This window comes from Rissa tridactyla, chromosome Z (genome assembly GCF_028500815.1).
Source record: "Rissa tridactyla isolate bRisTri1 chromosome Z, bRisTri1.patW.cur.20221130, whole genome shotgun sequence".
Taxonomy (NCBI): domain Eukaryota; kingdom Metazoa; phylum Chordata; class Aves; order Charadriiformes; family Laridae; genus Rissa; species Rissa tridactyla.
Window position 1 is genome coordinate 46,365,982 of NC_071497.1, and position 18,601 is coordinate 46,384,582.

An 18,601-nucleotide genomic window follows, 5' to 3' on the forward strand; every position below is an offset into this window, starting at 1 on the left:
TCCAGTTCTGCCACCCGTAAAACCGAAAACTGAGAAACCCTTGCCTTAAGGACCCGCAGCAGCCACCAGCTTCTACCTGTTGCTGCGAGACCCGGAGACGGGTCTCAGAGCGCCCGGCATCGGGGACACGCGTTATTGACACAGAACCAACCAAACCTTTGTCAGGGTCCGCCGGGGTGCGCGGAACAGAGGGGAGCGACATCCCGCTCAGCGGGAGGGCAGGAGGCAGCTGCCTGTCCGCCCGCCACGGACCTCGCCCCTCCCTCCCCTCCGCGCCCCTCCGCGGGGCAGCGCGCCGGCCCTTGCGGCACGGCCTGACGTCACCGCCCGCGGCGGAGCGGGGCGGAGCGGGGCGGGGCGGGGCCGCGCTCCGGTGCGGGCAGCGCGGGGGACAGCGGGGGAGCGCGGCGGTCCTGCCGTCCGTCCCTCCGTCCTGCGGCGCCATGGAGGAGTTCCTGCAGCGCGCCCAGTCCAAGCTGGTGAGTCACGGCGGGCGCCGAAACTTCGCCCGACTTGCCGTTAATTACAGTCACCCCCACTCCCCACCCCCTCGCATCTCCGGGTGCAGCACCCACCAGCGCTCCCCAAAACTTCTCGGAGCGTCTCAAGCAGCGCTGCGGTGCTCGGCGTGGGTCAGCAGGGTCGGGCGGTGGGGAGAGGATGGGGCTTGTGACCTCCGCGTGGGCTGGGGCGTCGTTTGGTGGGTGCGTTTCCTTCTCACACCTTGCTGCCCTCTGGTTATTGCTGAATAATGCTCTGCGTTGCCAATATGCGAACCCGTACTTGACGGGCGTGTGTGTGTGCGTGTGTGCGTGTGTGTGTGTGTGTGGCGGGGGGGGTGGCAGCGTGCCATTTTGGGATTATTTGCGTGCTCGTAGAGACTTTGGGATGCATCAAGTTGCATAGGTGAATGTGGAAAAAAGATACATCAGAAGTCACTGAAAAACTGACATTTCTGTAGTCTAAATGTCACTAGGAGTAAGGGATAAGTTTGCATAAGCAAGACTTAAAATAACTGAGGAATATGCAAAGGTGATGAAGGACCAGCCCCGTAACTGTGTCTTGTCTGCTTTAAGTAGTTAATATGGTGTTAGGAATCGCAGAGATATATAGGTCCTGTTCTCAAATGACTCTGTTGGTAGGGCTGCGCTGAAACTGCAGTGCATTTATTTTGTCGACAGTGACTGATAATCTGGCCCCAAATAGTGTGTGCTTTTTTCCCCCATATGTGCAGTGCAAAAGTAGGGTGTTTTTAAGACCAGGATGGCCTTAGGCCAGCTTGTTTCCAATCATGAGTGTTGATTTTTTGTGCAAAGCTTGGTTTTACAGTTATTGCCTTTCATGGGCAGCCTGCACTCCTGCTAGTTATCTCAGCTGTAAGAAATGTGTTCAATTATAGGACTAATAATGGGTTAGTAAAAAAAAAAATCCCATCGCTGATAATTTTGCCCTGTATTTTTTGGCACTGGGGATCTACGTGCTTGCAGGGATCCCTCCCCACCCTTTAGAGAGTTGCTGTAGATAACTAAATGTAAACTTCATTGTTGATGGTTAGAAACGTAGGGCCCTCCCAGTTTCATAGACCTGTTATGAATCTCTGGAGGGTGAGCAATCATAAAACCAAGATCCTCTTTCTCTGATGGTCATCATTCTCTATATGTAATGATTTGTAAAGGATGGTTTGTTATACCAACTTTAGTTGTCATGCATATTTTGGAAATCAGAGAATTAAGGCATTTTTTTAGAGGACTGGCAAAATAGAAGAGAAAATGAATCCCTTGGTGACTCCCTTAATATTTAACTGTATTGGCAAATGTTAAGGGTAAACATGAGGTGTGTCATCTTGGTCACATGCCAGCTAAGTTGTTTTACTATGTATTTTTAGGAGTTTGTAAAGCGTTTCCCTTGTATTTTCATGTAAAAAGTATAAACTTTGTTAGCCCTCTTAAAAGATACTGCATAGCGCAGTTACAAATACTTAATGTATTTTCACATCAGCATTTCATATATTGCAACATATGAACTGGAGATTTGGTTTTGACAAGTTTCCTGCTCGAGTACATCAAAGGTCGTTTTACTTAATAGACATTAACTATGTTACGATAGCGGTCCCCTCTGCACCGTTAGTAAACGTCAAGCAGAAAGAACAACTTAATTTTACTACTAAAAGCAAATACTGCATTAATCTTTCTGAATAGCTGTTGATAATCAGAAAGGAGTTGTCTGGAAAACTATAATCTGAAGATGCCCACAGATAATAGATAATATTATTTCTTTAATTTAGATGAAATGGGGAGCACAGCATCTGAACAGTAGCCCTTCTTGTTCCTGCAATGTTGGTTTTCAGCAGAAATGCAGACTTCTCTGTGGGAACTTTGAACTGTGGGAGAAAAATGCATGTTTTGGAAAAGTGTCCTCTACAGGAGTATTGCGGGGGAAGTGTCTTTCTGATGTGATGTTTCATGGTGTGGTTATGTCAGCTGAGCATGTCCAGACAACCAGCATCTGAGCACTGGCCTATTTGGTACAGAAGAGGTTTATAAATCTGATAGGTTGACTTCAATTTGCCAATTTACTTTGTATCACAGTAGCCTGAAAAAGGTAATCCAGAGTAACTGAAGATTTGCATTCTGCAACACCGAAGGCTGAAGATGTTTTTTCCTTCCAGCTTGGTCAAGCCTTTTGTGGAGAATCTTTCTCTGCCGATGCAAGGTAGCCATAGACTGAGTTGAGGGCAAACAAGGGGCTGTGTTTGGTTTGCCGATGATGTAAGGTAAAGCTGCCTGGGTAAATGGGTGAACAGCTCAGAACTAGTGAGCTGCTGTGTGTTGCTGTGCTACCTCAGCCGTATCTGTGGAAGATGTTAAAGCCTACAGTTGTATCTCAGAGGCCTGATGATGCTGGTCTTTTCACACCTTAGGTAATCTTGTTAGGTTAAACCGATCACAGTGCACTGACTGCATGAGTACTACTCAGCATGAGTAAAGGAAAATTTTCTTTACGCATGAACAATAGTTCCAGAAGAACAATTGCTCCAGACTGTGCAGGATAACCTATTACTGCAAGTGCTTCATCATTCATTTGGGTCTGGCTCCAGCCACAACATTAATCAAAGCTGTTTTTCCACATGGAAAAAATTCTAGCCTTGGAGTATACCACACAAAGGACTTGCACATCTTTTGTTTTCTAAGACTTTTGTATTCTGTACGGTCATTGATTTTTAGAGAGGAAAATTCCCTGAGCATTATCTATTAATAAAGTCTCCATTAGGCTATTCTTTCTTTAAGAAAAATGAATTTTGGTGTTGTGACTTGTCATGTAGTCATAGAACATTCTCAGTTATTTTTTTAGTACTGATTTTTAAAATTGTTATGTATAATCTATGTAAAACCAAGGGGAGGGGGGGAAAGTTAGTAAGCAAAACATGGCAGAATATAAGAGATGCCGTACGGACATTTTTTGGCACTTACAGTTCAGTCCTGCAGGTTTTTTTCCAGTTTTTCCTCAGTCCAGTAATAATGTGAGAATAGGTGAGATGAGACCAAAGGTCCTTCTAAACCAGCCTTCTGTCTTGGCTAAGGGAGGATTATAAGCAGTAGAATATACAGGTCTGCTCATCAAGTGTTGAAAGCTTAGGTCAAAATGTGTATCTGAACTACTATGTTAGCCACAGCTAGAGCCATCTTCCATACATTTGGCTACGTTTTCAATTTGTGTCTGTTTTTTGTTTGTTTGTTTTTTAAATCAACTTATGCTTTGACTTCCACCAAATCCCAGAGACAGCGAGTTCTACAATTTTACCGTGTGCTCTGTGTGAGTGGGGCAATATGCCTATTTGTTTACTTTAAACCATCTGCCCGACAATTTTGAAGGGTGCTCCACAGTTCTCATACCTTGAAGGAGTATTTTTTTGTTCACTTTCTCTGTGATGTAAGTTAAGTATTACTTTATCCCCATTCTCTTCTCCCAAACATTTCCAAGCTAAAGTTTTCTATTTCCCCTTCTTACTTGAGCACTATTCTGTCACTCTTACCATCCTTATGGCCTCTCTCTGAAGATTTTATAATTGTATTAACCCTTTGGAAGTTGAGCCCAGAACTGCCTGCCATATTTGAGGCATGAGTGCATAAAAGACTTTGACAGCAGTATAACAACATTCCAGTTTTTTTCCATTTTCTTAAGAGTTCTTGGTGTTCCACTTACTTATTCTGTTCATACTTAGTCTGTTTTACTGTCAGAAAGCATTTTTCTGATGCTTTCAGAGTATCATTTAAAATGAATGCCTGATGTTTTTTCTGCTTAGTAATACCCATTTTAAAACCTGTCTGACTGCGTATGCTGCCTAAATATAATTTAAAAATGGAGGTGAGGTTGTTTCTTCACATTTTCTCTAGTCTGCACTTCTTGGCCCTCATTTCCATTTACTATTTTATTACCTAGAGCCTCAGTGCCATGAGTCCTTTCTGCAGCTCTTGTAGGCAGTTTTAGATTTGACTCTCCTGAATAATCTGGTGTTGTATGCAGCTTTTGTCACCTCATTATTTGCCTGCCTGTCCTACTGGAAGTAATATTATTTATTATTCATGGCTATGAAGAACAGCAGCTATTCCAGCACATATCTTCACAGATTTTTTCCTTCGTTGTGAAGTCTGACCATTTGTTCCTGTCCTTTGTTTCCTAACTTTTAGTTCTTTATTATACCATGAGAGGATTACACCCCATTTTTTTTGGTGATTTGGTTTCTTTACTAGCCTCTAGGAAACTTTTCAATAATATTTTTGGAGACCCAAGTACAATGCATCGATTGGTTTCTCCTCTGCATGCTTGTTGAATTATTCAAAGAACTTTAAAAGATTTTGTACAAAAATGTCATACTTCAGAAAACCTTGCTGTCTGTTCCCCAGTATATTATGTTATCGATATGTTCAGTGGCAATTCAGTCTGTCTCTCTCTCGGTTGGACTCTTTTCAGGCACAGCTAAGCTCTCAAGTGGGAGAAGAGTGACTGATGTCAATACATAATTTTGTATAATTTAATTAGAAAAATAAATCAAAAGTTTAAGCCTTCAGTGTTGTAACCGAAATCATTATCAGAATTATTAGCAAATGTTAAAGGCAACTAAATAGAGAAGTAAAAATTCAGAAATTACTTCTTTAATTCTCTGATGTGAAGTACTGTGTGCTGCAGGATGTAGTTAAGTTTGGTATTTTTCGAGTAATCTCATGTGCTTCAGACTGTTTGCAGTGAAGCTGAATGATTGTGAGAAGTTAAATCAAGGGAGTCTGTCAAGAAAGAAGCTGCAAGAATTAATAAATAAATAAATAAATATACAGTAGTCAGAATTCCCCATGAGAGGTGCTGAGACAATGGCTGCCAGCCAGTACTTTTTCCCTGGCCTTAGGTCTGTGCTTAATGGAGAGCCTAATGCTTCATATGCTGGCTTCAGGGAAGTCAAAGAGGACGGAATGAGCCTTGGAAAGGGCTTAATGTGCAGATGATACTGAGATATCCACATACTGCAGCGAACTGCTTCAAACTGGCAATTGAAAGATGGTCCTCCCTCTGCAGAGAATAGCAGATTAGCTGGGGAAACAATCTTTCGAAATGCTGTGTCATCTTCAGCAGTTAACAGCGTTTGGAAGAAACCCCAGACCACCCTAAAACTTCAAGTTCTTTTAATCCTTTGCTGCCGTAAGAAAAGAGACTATAATGCTGGACCAATGTTACACCTGGTTGTGGGTGTAATGGACTGGGCAGATAGGGAATTATGGCCCCAGACATATGTGCCCAGAATAAAACTGGACTGTGTGACTGGACATTTTCCAGAGTGAGGGCCAGGCCTTGACCACAGAGATGCCCTTGAGAATTGCAAAAAAAAGGCTTCCAAGGCATTGCTTTGATAGATATGAAAAACGAATGTTCTGCTTGTTTCTGAGGCAAAGAAGTTCAAAGAAAAGTTAGTGATGATGGCATGACTTGGGCAGATTTATGTGACCGCAGTTTAAAAACAAGCTGAGTCACTTACGTGTTTATTCATTTTGCCTATTATTTGCCTATCTGGAGTTTTGTTATCAGTGATAGGCAGTGGTTACTTTGAAAATAATATTTGATTTAGCTGGAATAAAGTAGTGGCTTTATGGGAAGTGAAAGACATTACAGAAGTGAAGCAGAAGTTATTTTCCTGGAAATTGCTGAGCTTCTCCAAGCAGAGGGATAAAAAAAACTTTCAAGCATTAAGACAAGGAATCAAGTCTTAGCCTCTCATGTATCTTCTTTGCGTTAATGCAGCAGCACACAGGGGACCTGGCTCCATTTAGCAGGGCACTTACAGTATGTACAGAATTAAGAGTATGAGTAATGGTATTGACTTCAGTCGGAAAACTCACATGTATAAGTTAAATTGTACATACACCTAAAAATGTTGCAGAATCAGAGTCTTGCAGCTGAGTAACCTCTTGTCCCTTAAATCAGTCAGAAGAAACGATGTACTCTGCAGCAGGATCTTCAGAGTCAGGGTTCATTGGTAATGTGGAAAGAAGAGTAACATTGTGCTAACATAAATCTGGGATAAATATTTAAACAAAGAATAGTTGTGACCCATGCTGAGCATATACAGGAATATTAAAGGGCTTACAGAGATAAATGAAATTGTTAGAAAAATGTTTTGGGAAACTCTATTGAAGAGTAATTCCAAATATACATTCAATATGAGGAGAAAAATCTGAGAGCATGAAAGATGGAGAAGGAAGTGTCACTGTAACGCAAATAAGACATGCTTGTAGGGTGATACAAGTGTTAAAATATGTAATTTTGGGATACAGTCTTCATATCCTGTAGTAAGGCAGTGATAAGCCTTTGTATGTATATACACACACATACACATCTTTATTAGGGAGGGTTAAGTCCTACAGACTGAGACTGTCTCTTTTTCATTATCATTATGCAATTTCAAGTGGAATGCTTCCTTCTGTTTTGGGTACCATATAACCAAAATATTTCTAAACTGGAGGAAGAATTAAGAGAATCATAACAAAATGATTTAAAGAATTGATTTCCAAGGAAATAAAAATGAACTTGATTAAATTACTGCTGAGCTGAGACGTGAGAGCAATCTGGATGTATGGAGTACAAAAAGCAATGCAAAGAAGGAATCATTCATTCATGTACACAGGTATAAAGAAGAAACTGCAAAATGGTCAGCAGAGGCTTAATAATAAGAGATTATTTCCTGAAACGAGGTCTTTTAGCTAGGAGAGTAGTCTCCCAGAGGAAGGAGGAGAAGTCCCTCCATAAAAGCAAACGAAAATAAAACCTGAAGTGGATGAACATATGTAAAAATACTTTAAAAAAACCCCCCTACAGTGTTAAGGAAAGTATATTGGGTGATTTAATAGCCTTTTACAGTTCCACTAAAGACTACAAACAAATAGCAGAAGCTGAGAATTAAAAATGCTTTTCACCCATGGATTTTCTTGGGTTTGAAGGACAGAAATAACATTTTTAAATGATAGCCTACATACCTTGCCTTTCATCAAGCTCTGGTGCAGTGATACTTTCTCCTTTTTCACAAAAAAAAAAGAGTGAAAATGGGAGAATAAAGTACATCTTGGTGAATTTTCCATTGGAGGAGGTGAAGTATATCAGATTAATCAAGATTAAGCCAAATGCTATCCCGAATAACTTTTTGGGTCTTGAATCATTGCATGCGTAGCTGACATACTTTGTTCATTGTTCTATACAGAAATAAATTCCAAAGGCATTTCGGTGCAGTATACATCAATTTGCTACCCGTACTATTATTCAGGTGTGGTACTGTGGTATTGACGGGGATGCTGTTGTGCTAGTATCTATGCAAACACATCATAAAAAATCTGTTCAATCCCTATTTTACAGAAATTGTCCATAAAGTAAGTTGGAAAAAATATAGGAGGAAGCAGATGTATCCAAAGTAGTAATAGGGTGGTATATAGGTAGGTGCAATAACATTTATGTATCCTAACCTATTTGTTAGCATTTTGGGAAAGGATAGCTTTGAGAAGGAGTTAGGAAAAGGAAGGTGGGGTGGTTTGGAAACATTTGATTTCTCTTTCCGTTCCTCTGCTATTGACTGGCTGGAGACAAAAGTTAGCATTTCATTATTGAATAGGAGATGATACATGAAGCAGAGGAAGGTTTGAAAAGGTTACAAAATGTTGTGTAGGAATTCTACTTAATGTGTTGGAGCAAGGGGAGCCAGGAGAGAGAGGCTTCTGTGGTCGAAGCCAATATGGCAGGGTCAGAGCCACAGACTAGGGGAAGGTTTTCTGCAGCATGATGCTGGAAACTGCCTGGTTACCTCTGCTGAAGTCAAATAACATTTATGTGATTAAACCATCAGGTAATGATAGCTGGAGTGTTAGGTCTGAGGGTAAATAGGAGAGGTCGATGAGGAAAAAAAACCTGTGGGACTTTGCAGTAGGCAGTATGTGTGCGTTTAAACTGCACATGATGCCAAGATTATGGGCTGGAGCAATGGGTGGGATATTTTGTTGATCCCTATATATCTGTTATATATGTCCCTGTGAGAGAGAGGTGCAGTAAAAGCTCAGCTTTAGCCATGCTGAGTTGGAGTGTATGGTGAGATTGTGCCAGGGAGGCTGGGAGAAGATGTGGGATCTTAGGGGCAGGACCGGAGCAGAACCGAAGTCCCACTTGCCACCTTGGAGTCCAGAGGGAGATAAGGCACAGAGTTTAAATGACTTGATAACATTCCTGTTGTATTCTTTTTCTCCAAGGAAGAGAGCCAGCAACAGTTACACAGGTCCTTAAAACTGGACTGATATCACTTGTTCTAATGAGATACAAAATAGATTGCAGCGCAGTACGGACAGAGGACGAACAGTGAAAAGGTTAGGAACATTTCAGAAAACGATGACGTCTGGATGATGTCAGATAGTTCTCTTTCCTTGTTTACTGTATCATTTGACAGTAACTGAATAATGTGTAATAGACCTAATAGACCTAATGCACTGGCCCAGTTCCATCTTGCACAGTCATAACCTGCTTTTGTACATTCCCTTCTAGCCTCAATTTATTAGTCTTAAGCCTCCTTACGTCAGCTTCTGTCTAGAGCACAGTGAGATTTTGCAGTATTAGTGACATGATTTACCTGTTTAGCACTGCTTAGGAAATTTTGATTTTGGTGTATTTTGATAGCAATAATTGTGTATATGTCTTTTTGTAATTGACACAGTTTTGATTCTGTTTTAGTTCTCTGTGTATGCAGTGCCTGACACTAATTAACCAAGTTAGCCACTGAACCAGCCTGTGTTTAAGTGACAGACCATCATGCTGAAGTGACTTTTTCCCTAATGGTTAATCTCACGTCCTGGTTTGAGGTAGAATAGAACCAAGTTTCTTTTCTGTAATTTTACTTTTCAGTTAAGCCTCTTCTAACTCTCTGAAATTAACAGTGTATTTTTCAGTCAGAGTCTGTTTTTAGCAGATAATGTGCAGGGTTTATAGTTAATACCAAGGAATGGTATGCAGAGTGGCTCCTGCTTATACTTATTGCTGCAATACCCAAGGTCAGCTCCCTGTGTTATGTACCACATTGGAGGGTCAGAAGTGGCAGAGCACAGAGGGGTCGCACCTGTGGGGAGAAGCAGACAGGACAGGTGACCCAAAACTGACCCATCCTGTCACCCATGGGTGTTCCATCCTGTCTGCATCATGCTCAGTATAAAAGCTGAGGGATCAAAGGGGTCAGTCTCCTTCAATGGCCAGTGTCCGAAGAGGACTCTGTCTGTTTGTCTGCCTTTGATCCCAATCTGTGCATTTGTGAATCCAGATCGATAATCCAGTTCCCGTCCATCACTGAGTCCAGTCTGGGACTTTCCCTGTGCTGGCCAGTGATGTGATCATCATCCTGGGAGCTGGATATGGTTTTGTATGTATTTCATTATTTTCTTATTGATATTACTATCTTTTCTTTTTATTATTAATATTCATTAAAGTAATTTCTGTTTTCTTTTCAACCCATAAGTCTCTCTTATTCTTTCTCTTTTCTCTGGGACGGGAGAGAGGTTAAAGAGAGCATCTGTCGTTTGTTTAGTGGCCAGCCCAACCCAGACCACGACAGTTGATCTTACTGCGTTACATTGTGGTACAGAGCACAAGAACTATTACACTTAACGTATACTTTCTTGCTCTTGTACCATAGTGATTAAAAAATGCTGTGTGAAGATGAGTTGGTAGGGAAGAAAAATCACAGAATCATAGGGGTTGGAAGGGACCTCTGGAGATCATCTAGTCCAACCCCCGTGCCAGAGTAGTAAACTTCCAAGTTGTTGCTTCAGATACTACCATGCTTTCATAACTCAGGGAAGTAAGTGGAGACACAGAGTCTAGCTGGTGTGCTGACAGAGAAAGGCATATTCTGCTTGGTGAACCTTGTATGCTCTTCTGCAGTCAGTGGGACTGGAGGAAAGAAAGGAACTTTTGAGATTTTCTGTTTTTTGGTTTTTTTTTTTTTTTTTTTTCTAAGGGAAGCAGAATTGCTCCATTTGGAATGTATTTGACTCTTTGTGAAGCAGTGATAAATCGTAAACTTTCAAACACTTGGAGGGACAGTTTCTCCTAAATATAGACAGTTGGCAAATGATCAGTTGACTGATTCAGCAGCCTTTATTTTACTTAACAAAGGTTTCAACGCTGAAAGTCATTTGCAGGCCTGGCTAGATTACCGCTGAGTCAGATGGAGTGCAGTGATAGGTTAACTTGCTGGAAAAGTATACTACTATTTTTGATGATGCATGTTTGCAGTCCATAGAAGTTTCACGTATGTTTACCTAGTTTTCTTACAGATAAATCTCTTCAAGACTGTATCCTGAGTATTCACACTACTCAGAAGGGCAAGTGGCTTTACGTGAGGTACCTGTGCATTTAAGAGGTTTATGTCTGTGTGAAATCTTGTAAAAGTCAGCCTGACCGCTTCCTACATGGTTTACATGTTTGAAGTGAATAGTCTTATCAAGTTAAAAGACCAGATATGATTTTAAAACCACTCTTTCACTTCGAGCCTCTGTCTGTTTTTGGATTTATTTCTCTGTTGCTTTGAGTTTTTGGTCTTTTAATTCAGCAAGCATAAAATCAATCAAAACCCATTCAATCAAAAGAACTTTAGTGCTGAAAACAAGGAAAATTTCCCCTTTTTGCGAAGATGGACTTAGCTGTCCTTTCTCTTGACTTAGTTGAGATAATAGCTGTGGTAATTTTTTCACTAGCAAAAATGCTGTAATTCAAGTTTACCTGAATAACAGGTTTATTATTTTTTTCCTTCAAAATGAATTACTCATTCAATTTGTGAGGGGTTTGTATCATTGAGGCGTAGTCTGTGGTAAGGGATTGTATCCTTCCTCTCTGCTACCCCTCAGGGAAATGTGTGCATTTATCTCTCTGTGATACAGTGGAACTGTAGAGGCTAATGATAGATAAACTGAGCAGTTGCTGCAGCCAGCTTAAAAATTATGCATCTTGGCTATTTTTTACATAAACGTTGTTTTGTATATGAGAGGAAGAGGTGTGGGATGGCTTTATACAATTCTTTGCTTTGTGCATATTTCGAGAGGTTTGCTACATAAACTCATATAAAAACAGTTCCATGCTACTCTGTGGAATTTTTCCCCACCATTGAGAATTTGATGCACACTAGAACTTCCCCATTGTCAGTCTTAGGAAGAATAAGCAAAAGCAGTGACTTCATTTATTCTTTGGAAGTGTGGTGTAACTGTGCATTAAAGTATTCATTCCAGGGAGGAGAGGGTGGTGCAGATCGGAGTTCTAGTCTTTCATCTCCAGAGACGTGGACTCGTATCTTGTTTTAGATTGCATGTGGAAATGAGTTAAGTCATCTAATCTTAGCAGCTATTTGTTCACCTCCCAAAATCATTGCACAGTTTTCAACTGGCAGTGTTTGCACAGTGGAAGAGGGATTTCTAAGGCCGAGTCTGAAGTTTTTTGGTTGATCTGTTTTGTAAAGTTTGTGCAATACTTGTTCGTATGACCCTGTCTCAATAGCAAAGTGTTGAGCCTTCATTTAAAACAAGAAACAACCAAACCAAACCAGCCATCAACTTAACCGCCCTCCCCCCGCCCCCCTTCCCCATCACTGTGTGAGAATTGGGCCGGTTACAATCTCACAGTCTGAAAAGATAATTTATTTACAGATTCTAAATAAAACACAAATTGCAGCTGATAGAGAAAATGAACTGATGTAAAGAAATTTTTAATTAAGTTTAGGTAAGTATCAAGACTGTGAAATCTGCTTGACTGAAGAAAGCTGGAAAGGGGCTTTTTACAAGGGCATGTAGTGATAGGACGAGGGGTAATGGCTTCGAAATGGAAGAGGGTAGGTTTAGATTAGATATCAGGAAGAAATTCTTTACTGTGAGGGTGGTGAGGCACTGGAACAGGTTGCCCAGGGAGGCTGTGGATGCCCCATCCCTGGGAGTGTTCAAGGCCAGGCTGGATGGGGCTTTGAGCAGCCTGGTCTAGTGGGAGGTGTCCCTGCCCAGGGCAGGGGGGTTGGAACTAGATGATGTCTAAGGTCCTTTCCAACCCGAACCATTCTATGATTCTGTGTGCACTCTGATCTTGTTTCTTGAGCAAGTTAAAGCGTATGGCTTACTAGTTATGGAAACAGTTTATATGCCATTTCTGTCTTCCATATCTGCCCCCATATAAAATAATTTGAATGTGTCTCTTTGCCTAATTGTCTATGGTGGCAGAAATCATTGCTTGAGAAAACTTTCAGTTTTTTTTTTTTTAACCAGTCATCTTGTAGAATTTATTTGAGATTGTATTCTTGCTGTCAAATGCCTTGCAACTTTTCTATTAGGTTGCGAATTCAAGTTCTGCTTTGTGTTACTGTGGTGAAAATACAGTAATGCCAATTCTGGTAGCATTAGTTTATGTTTATACTGAGAAACACAGAAGAGACTGGTTTCAGTGTGCTAAAATGGAACACTAAATATAAAAATGCTCTCTTTTAATGCAGACAGCAATAAGCAGATGAACTTACCTTCATATTTCCTTTTCTCCTCAACTTTGCAGCTTCCAAAGAGGGGAAAGGAATGAGATCTTTATTTATATATTTAAGATATTTTCTTTTTCCTTTTTCCTCCTCCTGCTTTCTCTCCTTTCCTGCCAGTGGGATATTTGATAGTCAGAGCCATAATATTGCCATGTGGCTTTTAGGAGTGGGGGCGTACATACCAAACTGTGTGAAATGGGTATAGTCTCTCAGTAAATTTCAGCTGTTTCAGCCCTTTGTAGTGTACTTTGTGGTCCTCCATGAGTGCTTGTAATATTGCAGTTTGTCATTTCCTTCTGTGCCAGCCAATGAGGTACAGGTTGGTTCTGTGTAGTTTAGGTTATATTAGCCTTTTGGCTTATGATTGTCTATGAACTGCCATTTTCTGTGCTGCCTAACGACATGCTGTCCATTGCTACACAACCAGACAGTTCATCCTGTCTGACTCTGAGGTTATTTCTCTTTGTATTTTCCTGCACTGGAAAATAAGCAAGAATGCTAAACGAGATATGAAATGACATTCTAAATTTTTCTAGCTTAATTACATGTATCCTCTGTTGTTAACTGAGTGCTTAATCACTTACTTTTTAAGCTAGGTAGATACTCATTTCAATTCTTTGCACATTTCAGTTTTTCACAGCTTCGATTGGTGCTGTTTGATGATGTTGTAGAAAAAGCAACCTAGTTAGTTGCCATATTAAGTAGTGATTATAATCTAGCTGCTTCTCTCCCAAACAGATAATAATTACTGATATTGAATTAACCTAAGTCTGTAAGAGCAGAATGTACTCTTTGCTTCCATAAATGAGAAGTGGTTATACAAATGAAGCTTATGCGTAATCGAGAGACAAGGAATTCTGCTTAAGAGATGCTAGGATTATGGCAGAAAGCAGGAAAAACCCAGCACTATTTCATAGCATTGTTTTGAGCTGAGGCAGCAACCCAGTGGTACAATAGCAGAAGTTAAGCTGGGGTAGTAATCTGACATGTTCTGTCTAATTTGAAAGCTTAAAAGGTGATATAATAGATTGCACTCCAAGCACTGTAAGGTGAGAACATCTCTCTCAGGCACCTGAAAACTTCTGTTACAGATTTATTGCATTGTGAGAACATGTGACTCGCTTCAAAGTACAGGTTTGATTTTAATGTTTCCAAAGTGACTACATAGATCCTTTAGGTAGAGAGCATATATGTTAGCAAAAGAAAAGAAGCCAAGATAGAGGACACTAGAAGGAAGGTGTAAAGACTGTGGCTGTCCAACCTGACATCCCAGCTGTACCAGTTTTCGCTTAGCCCATATTATTAAATTACAACTTCAATCTAGTTCACTTGCTTGTGCGCTTGCACCCTCTGTCACTCGCACGCACAGAGAGAAACACAAATCCTCTCTCTGTAAGTGGGTTAATGGACTAGGGAGCCCTTGGGCAGAGTTCTACACCTGACTGCAGTGCGAGGCGACTTCTGAAATCCCACTGAACCAGCGGGGGGATGCCGCCTGTGTTTTGTGCATGCACATGCACGTACGTGCACTGGTATGGATGCTGTAGAGCATCTCCCAAAAAGTATGACTGGTGTCAAGCTCAGGTGATGCCAGGGGGTGCAGTGTGTTGTATGTCCCACTCATCTCTAGGGAGGCTTCTTCTCAGAATTATTGACATGTGCAAGAAAACTCCTGAGGTGACAGGAGCGGAGACCTAACTGAATAAGTCTGGTCTGGTTGGCATCTTTCATAGGTATTGGAAATACTGTTCTCTTAGATAAATCTACATAACTAAAGAAAGGGGAAACTAGACTTCCCTTATGCCCCTATTTCATGCTATAGCTTTTACCTTTCTGACAAAAACTGTTCGAGAAGTAAAGTACTCTTAATGATCTATTTTCTCTTTAATTTGAAGACCCCAAGGGCAAGACTTCTAAAGACCAGCTAAGGTCACTTGGATTGCTCAGCTTGGAGAAGAGAAGGCTGAGGGGTGATCTCATCACAGTCTACAGCTTCCTCAAGGGGGGCAGTGGAGGGGGAGGTGCTGATCTCGTCTCTCCCGTGACCAGCAACAGGACACATGAAATGGAATGAAGAGAAGCTGCATCAGGGGGAGTTCAGATGGGACATTAGGAAAAGGTTCTTCACTGAGAGGGTGGTCGGTCACTGGAACAGGCTCCCCAGGGAAGTGGTCATGGCACCACACTGTCAGAGTTCAAGGAGCGTCTGGTCGACACTCTTAGTCATATGGTTTAGTTTTAGGTAGTCCTGCGAGGTGCAGGAAGTTGGACGCAATGATCCTTATGGGTCCCTTCCAACTTGAGATATTCTAGGAGTCTATGATTCTATGAAATATGAAGAGATCTTAATTCTTCCTTTGAAACTAAAAGAAATATGGTAAACAAATTTTTGCAGGCTTTTCTACAAAACCTAAAAGAGATCTGTTCTTCCATGTAGTCATAATTTGGCATGCTCTTATGTGTATTTTCAAGGCTGGATATTAGTAAGTGTCTCATTGAGAGATACTTTCAGAGCATCGCAGGTTCTTGAGAAAGCATTTCAAGTCAACTAACTGTCATTTTTAACAGGAAAGAGAGGCTAAGCTCCGTCCCCCAGAGATCCCAGCAGAATCCACAGCTGCAGTAAACAGAACAGGTGACTGGATGTCACCGACACTGTACACAGCTATAGTTGAGAGATCATTTATCTTCAAGTTAAAAAGATTTAGCCCTCACAGTGGGCTATTCATCTCTGACAGTCTACAGAAGCTAAGGCGTGGCATGCTTTCTAATTCAAATATGCTTTTTTTTTTTTTTTTGTGGAAGAGTAACACGCCATTGTATTTGTTTTGAGAACCCGTTAACACATTTCTGAATGTTTAGAAAGCAACCCATTTTTGTGATAATTTTATGTGAGTTAGATTGATAGGTGATAGAAGAGCATGTTGTGTGCACTGAGAGTTAGAAACCACTGCTGTAATAAGAAAAATAAGCAAAAGCCTATAAGAACAGCTAACAGGCAGGGCAAGGGAATTTTTTTTGCACTCTCTGCATCCTTACAGAATACTTGGGTACTTGCAAGGCCCATTCTATCCCTGTGCATTAACACTGGATACTATTTTGAACAAGATTATGGTCTGACACTTTAAAGTTAGGGATAGCTTCCTGGAAATCATGGAACTTTATATGAAATGATTGGTGAGTGAGACAGGGTCAAGGCCAGGGAGTGAAAACTACACAAAAAATAAAACACAAAAAACCAAAAAAAAAATAAACAAACCAAAAAAGAGAAAAGTGGGAGGTAGAATGATAATATGAAAGATATTATGTATTGAATGCGGAAGTCTCCTACTTGGTTCCTGGTTCTGTCAAGAATCTAAATAAACTTGAAAACTTGACTTGAGTCTTGAAAACTTTCTTCTTTCCCTATGCTTACATTCTCTGTCTGCAATTTTTAGTTACTATTGTTAGAGAGATATTAATTTCAGGGGCCCAACTTTACATAATTGCAAATGTTTCTGAGGGCATTTAATTAATGTAAATCAACATGCATAAAGTTTAAAATAGCTCAAACCCACTGAGCTTTAGTAACTAGGTCTTTTTCTTGGCAAGCCCATATAAAAACACTTGTATAGATTTAATAGTTGTACGGGGAGGCCAGAGAGCAGTGTAAATCAAGGGGACCAAATGTCAGTTGGAATTAGTGGGGTGTTTCCAGTCACAGAGAGATGGGTTTTCCCATCCCTCTCCTCTTTGGTGCTTGTAGCTTCTGTTGCGGAATGGTGTGTGAGAAGAAAGGTTTTTCTATTCGTTCTGAAGAAGGCCATGCTAAGCCACAATGTTATTTCTATTTTTGACAGTTTGGTCTGTCATCCAGCATCTAATACAAAAGCTGTCTAGTCTCTATCTCTTAAAACACGTCTCTTGCAAGTACATCAACAAGTCTGATTTTAGTTCTTTATCATCTGCCCTTTAATTACAGAAATTAGTGCCAAATCCTAGAATTGGACTTGCTATCAGTGGGGAGAAAAAGGAAGACACAGAACATCAGTGTGATGTGTTCTTTTTAGCTAGTGATAGTCTGTAAGGTAAATGTGCTCAGTAGGTCAGGTGTCATACCTTTTTTATCCCTGTCCTCAGGCCCTCATAGCTGCTGTACCAGGAAACCAGTAGAAGGGTGGGAAAAGGGTTGGGTTTAATTAGTTCTGTTTCTGCAGTGCTGGTAGTGAGGAGAACTGGAGCAAACATGCAAAGGACTGGCCATACAATCTCTGAGGTGGGGATGGAAAACAGGATCTCTCTCTGCTTGTGAACAACTTCTGTGTGGAGCATTAATTCTTAAACAGGTATTCCTCATATTTAAAGCCTTATAAACTTACACAGTAGTTGCTCTTAAATAAGAGGTTATTAAATAGGGGGATATGCAGATACTCTGTCCTGCTGAACATAGCCATCATGCGTAGATGAATATGTACGTGCACACACCAACGCCTGACATGTAAAGTGTCCATACCTGTAGGCAGTTTTGCATCTGTACTTTAAGAGTCTTACCTTTTGATGGTAAAATAAGAGGTTACTGTAACCTCATCGCATCACAGACGTAAAAATTTAGGGGTTTTTTAATAGAAATATGTAAATCCTCAAAAACATAAAATATAGTAATTTTTTAAAATGGGAAAGACGTTTAGGAGTGAAAAGTCAATAATTTTGGGAATTTGGAGGTGGGAGCTTGGCTAAATTACAATTTGTACAGTAAAGTTTGAAGAAAGGGCAAAGTATCTTTACCAAGATCAATAATAAGAAATCAAGTAAGTAGCACTGGCACAGTTCAGCACTCTGTGGCAAGACCAAAGGTATTTTGGAGGAAATAGGAGAAATATACTAATGCTGCTTGAGAAAGCTGCTAAGCTTTGTGCTCTTTCTGCAACTTTAATTTGAGGTTCAGTTTGAGCTGTAGTTGGTACTAATGTCAGATCTGTGGTATTTGGAGAATCAGTTGCCCTTACATAGCATTAAAAAGGCACTTTAGTATCTGGGAACAATGATTTCGTATCTGGGAACCATACTGTACTGCTCTGTTTCCTTTGGACAGAATTTCTGAAATGTCTTGCCTTTTTTCTTTTTTCTTTTTTCTTTTTTCTTTTTTTTTTTTTTTTTTTCCTCTTTGGCTTTCTGAATGTTTATGCTGAGCCTTTGCTAGTTTAACTTTTGGGTACTGACTGTCATATTATTTGTATCATTTAGCCATGACGGATGAAGGAAGTGCTTAGGCAGGGATGATGCTTGTCTTTGTGTCCTGCTATTTGTAATGTATTCAAACTTCCAAATCTGATTGTAATTTTTTCTGAGGAGTTATATATTAAGAGATTTTGCTATTTAAATATTTTCTACTACATTCTCTGAATGTTGTTTTCTATGCTGAAGCATTCCTGAAAAGAGAATTCCGTTCATGAGGAGCAGTTACTTGTAGATTTCATTTAACTGTATTGCAAACTTTCCCCATGTCATGCATTTTTAAATGGCATTTTGAGTTTCCTCTTATTGTTAAGC

The 18,601-nt window shown here is 40.5% G+C and overlaps 1 protein-coding gene across 2 annotated transcripts in view; it reads left to right on the forward strand.

Annotated features, from left to right (window-relative positions):
• The first annotated feature begins 382 nt into the window (after positions 1-382).
• PRUNE2 (prune homolog 2 with BCH domain) overlaps positions 383-18,601 on the forward strand; it is a 148,191-nt gene continuing 129,972 nt past the window's right edge. For both annotated transcript variants that reach the window (XM_054185408.1, XM_054185409.1), the window contains exon 1: positions 383-479. In XM_054185408.1, coding sequence (XP_054041383.1) covers positions 444-479 — 36 coding nt within the window. In that variant the 5' untranslated portion in view covers positions 383-443. The remainder of the gene's footprint in view (positions 480-18,601) is intronic.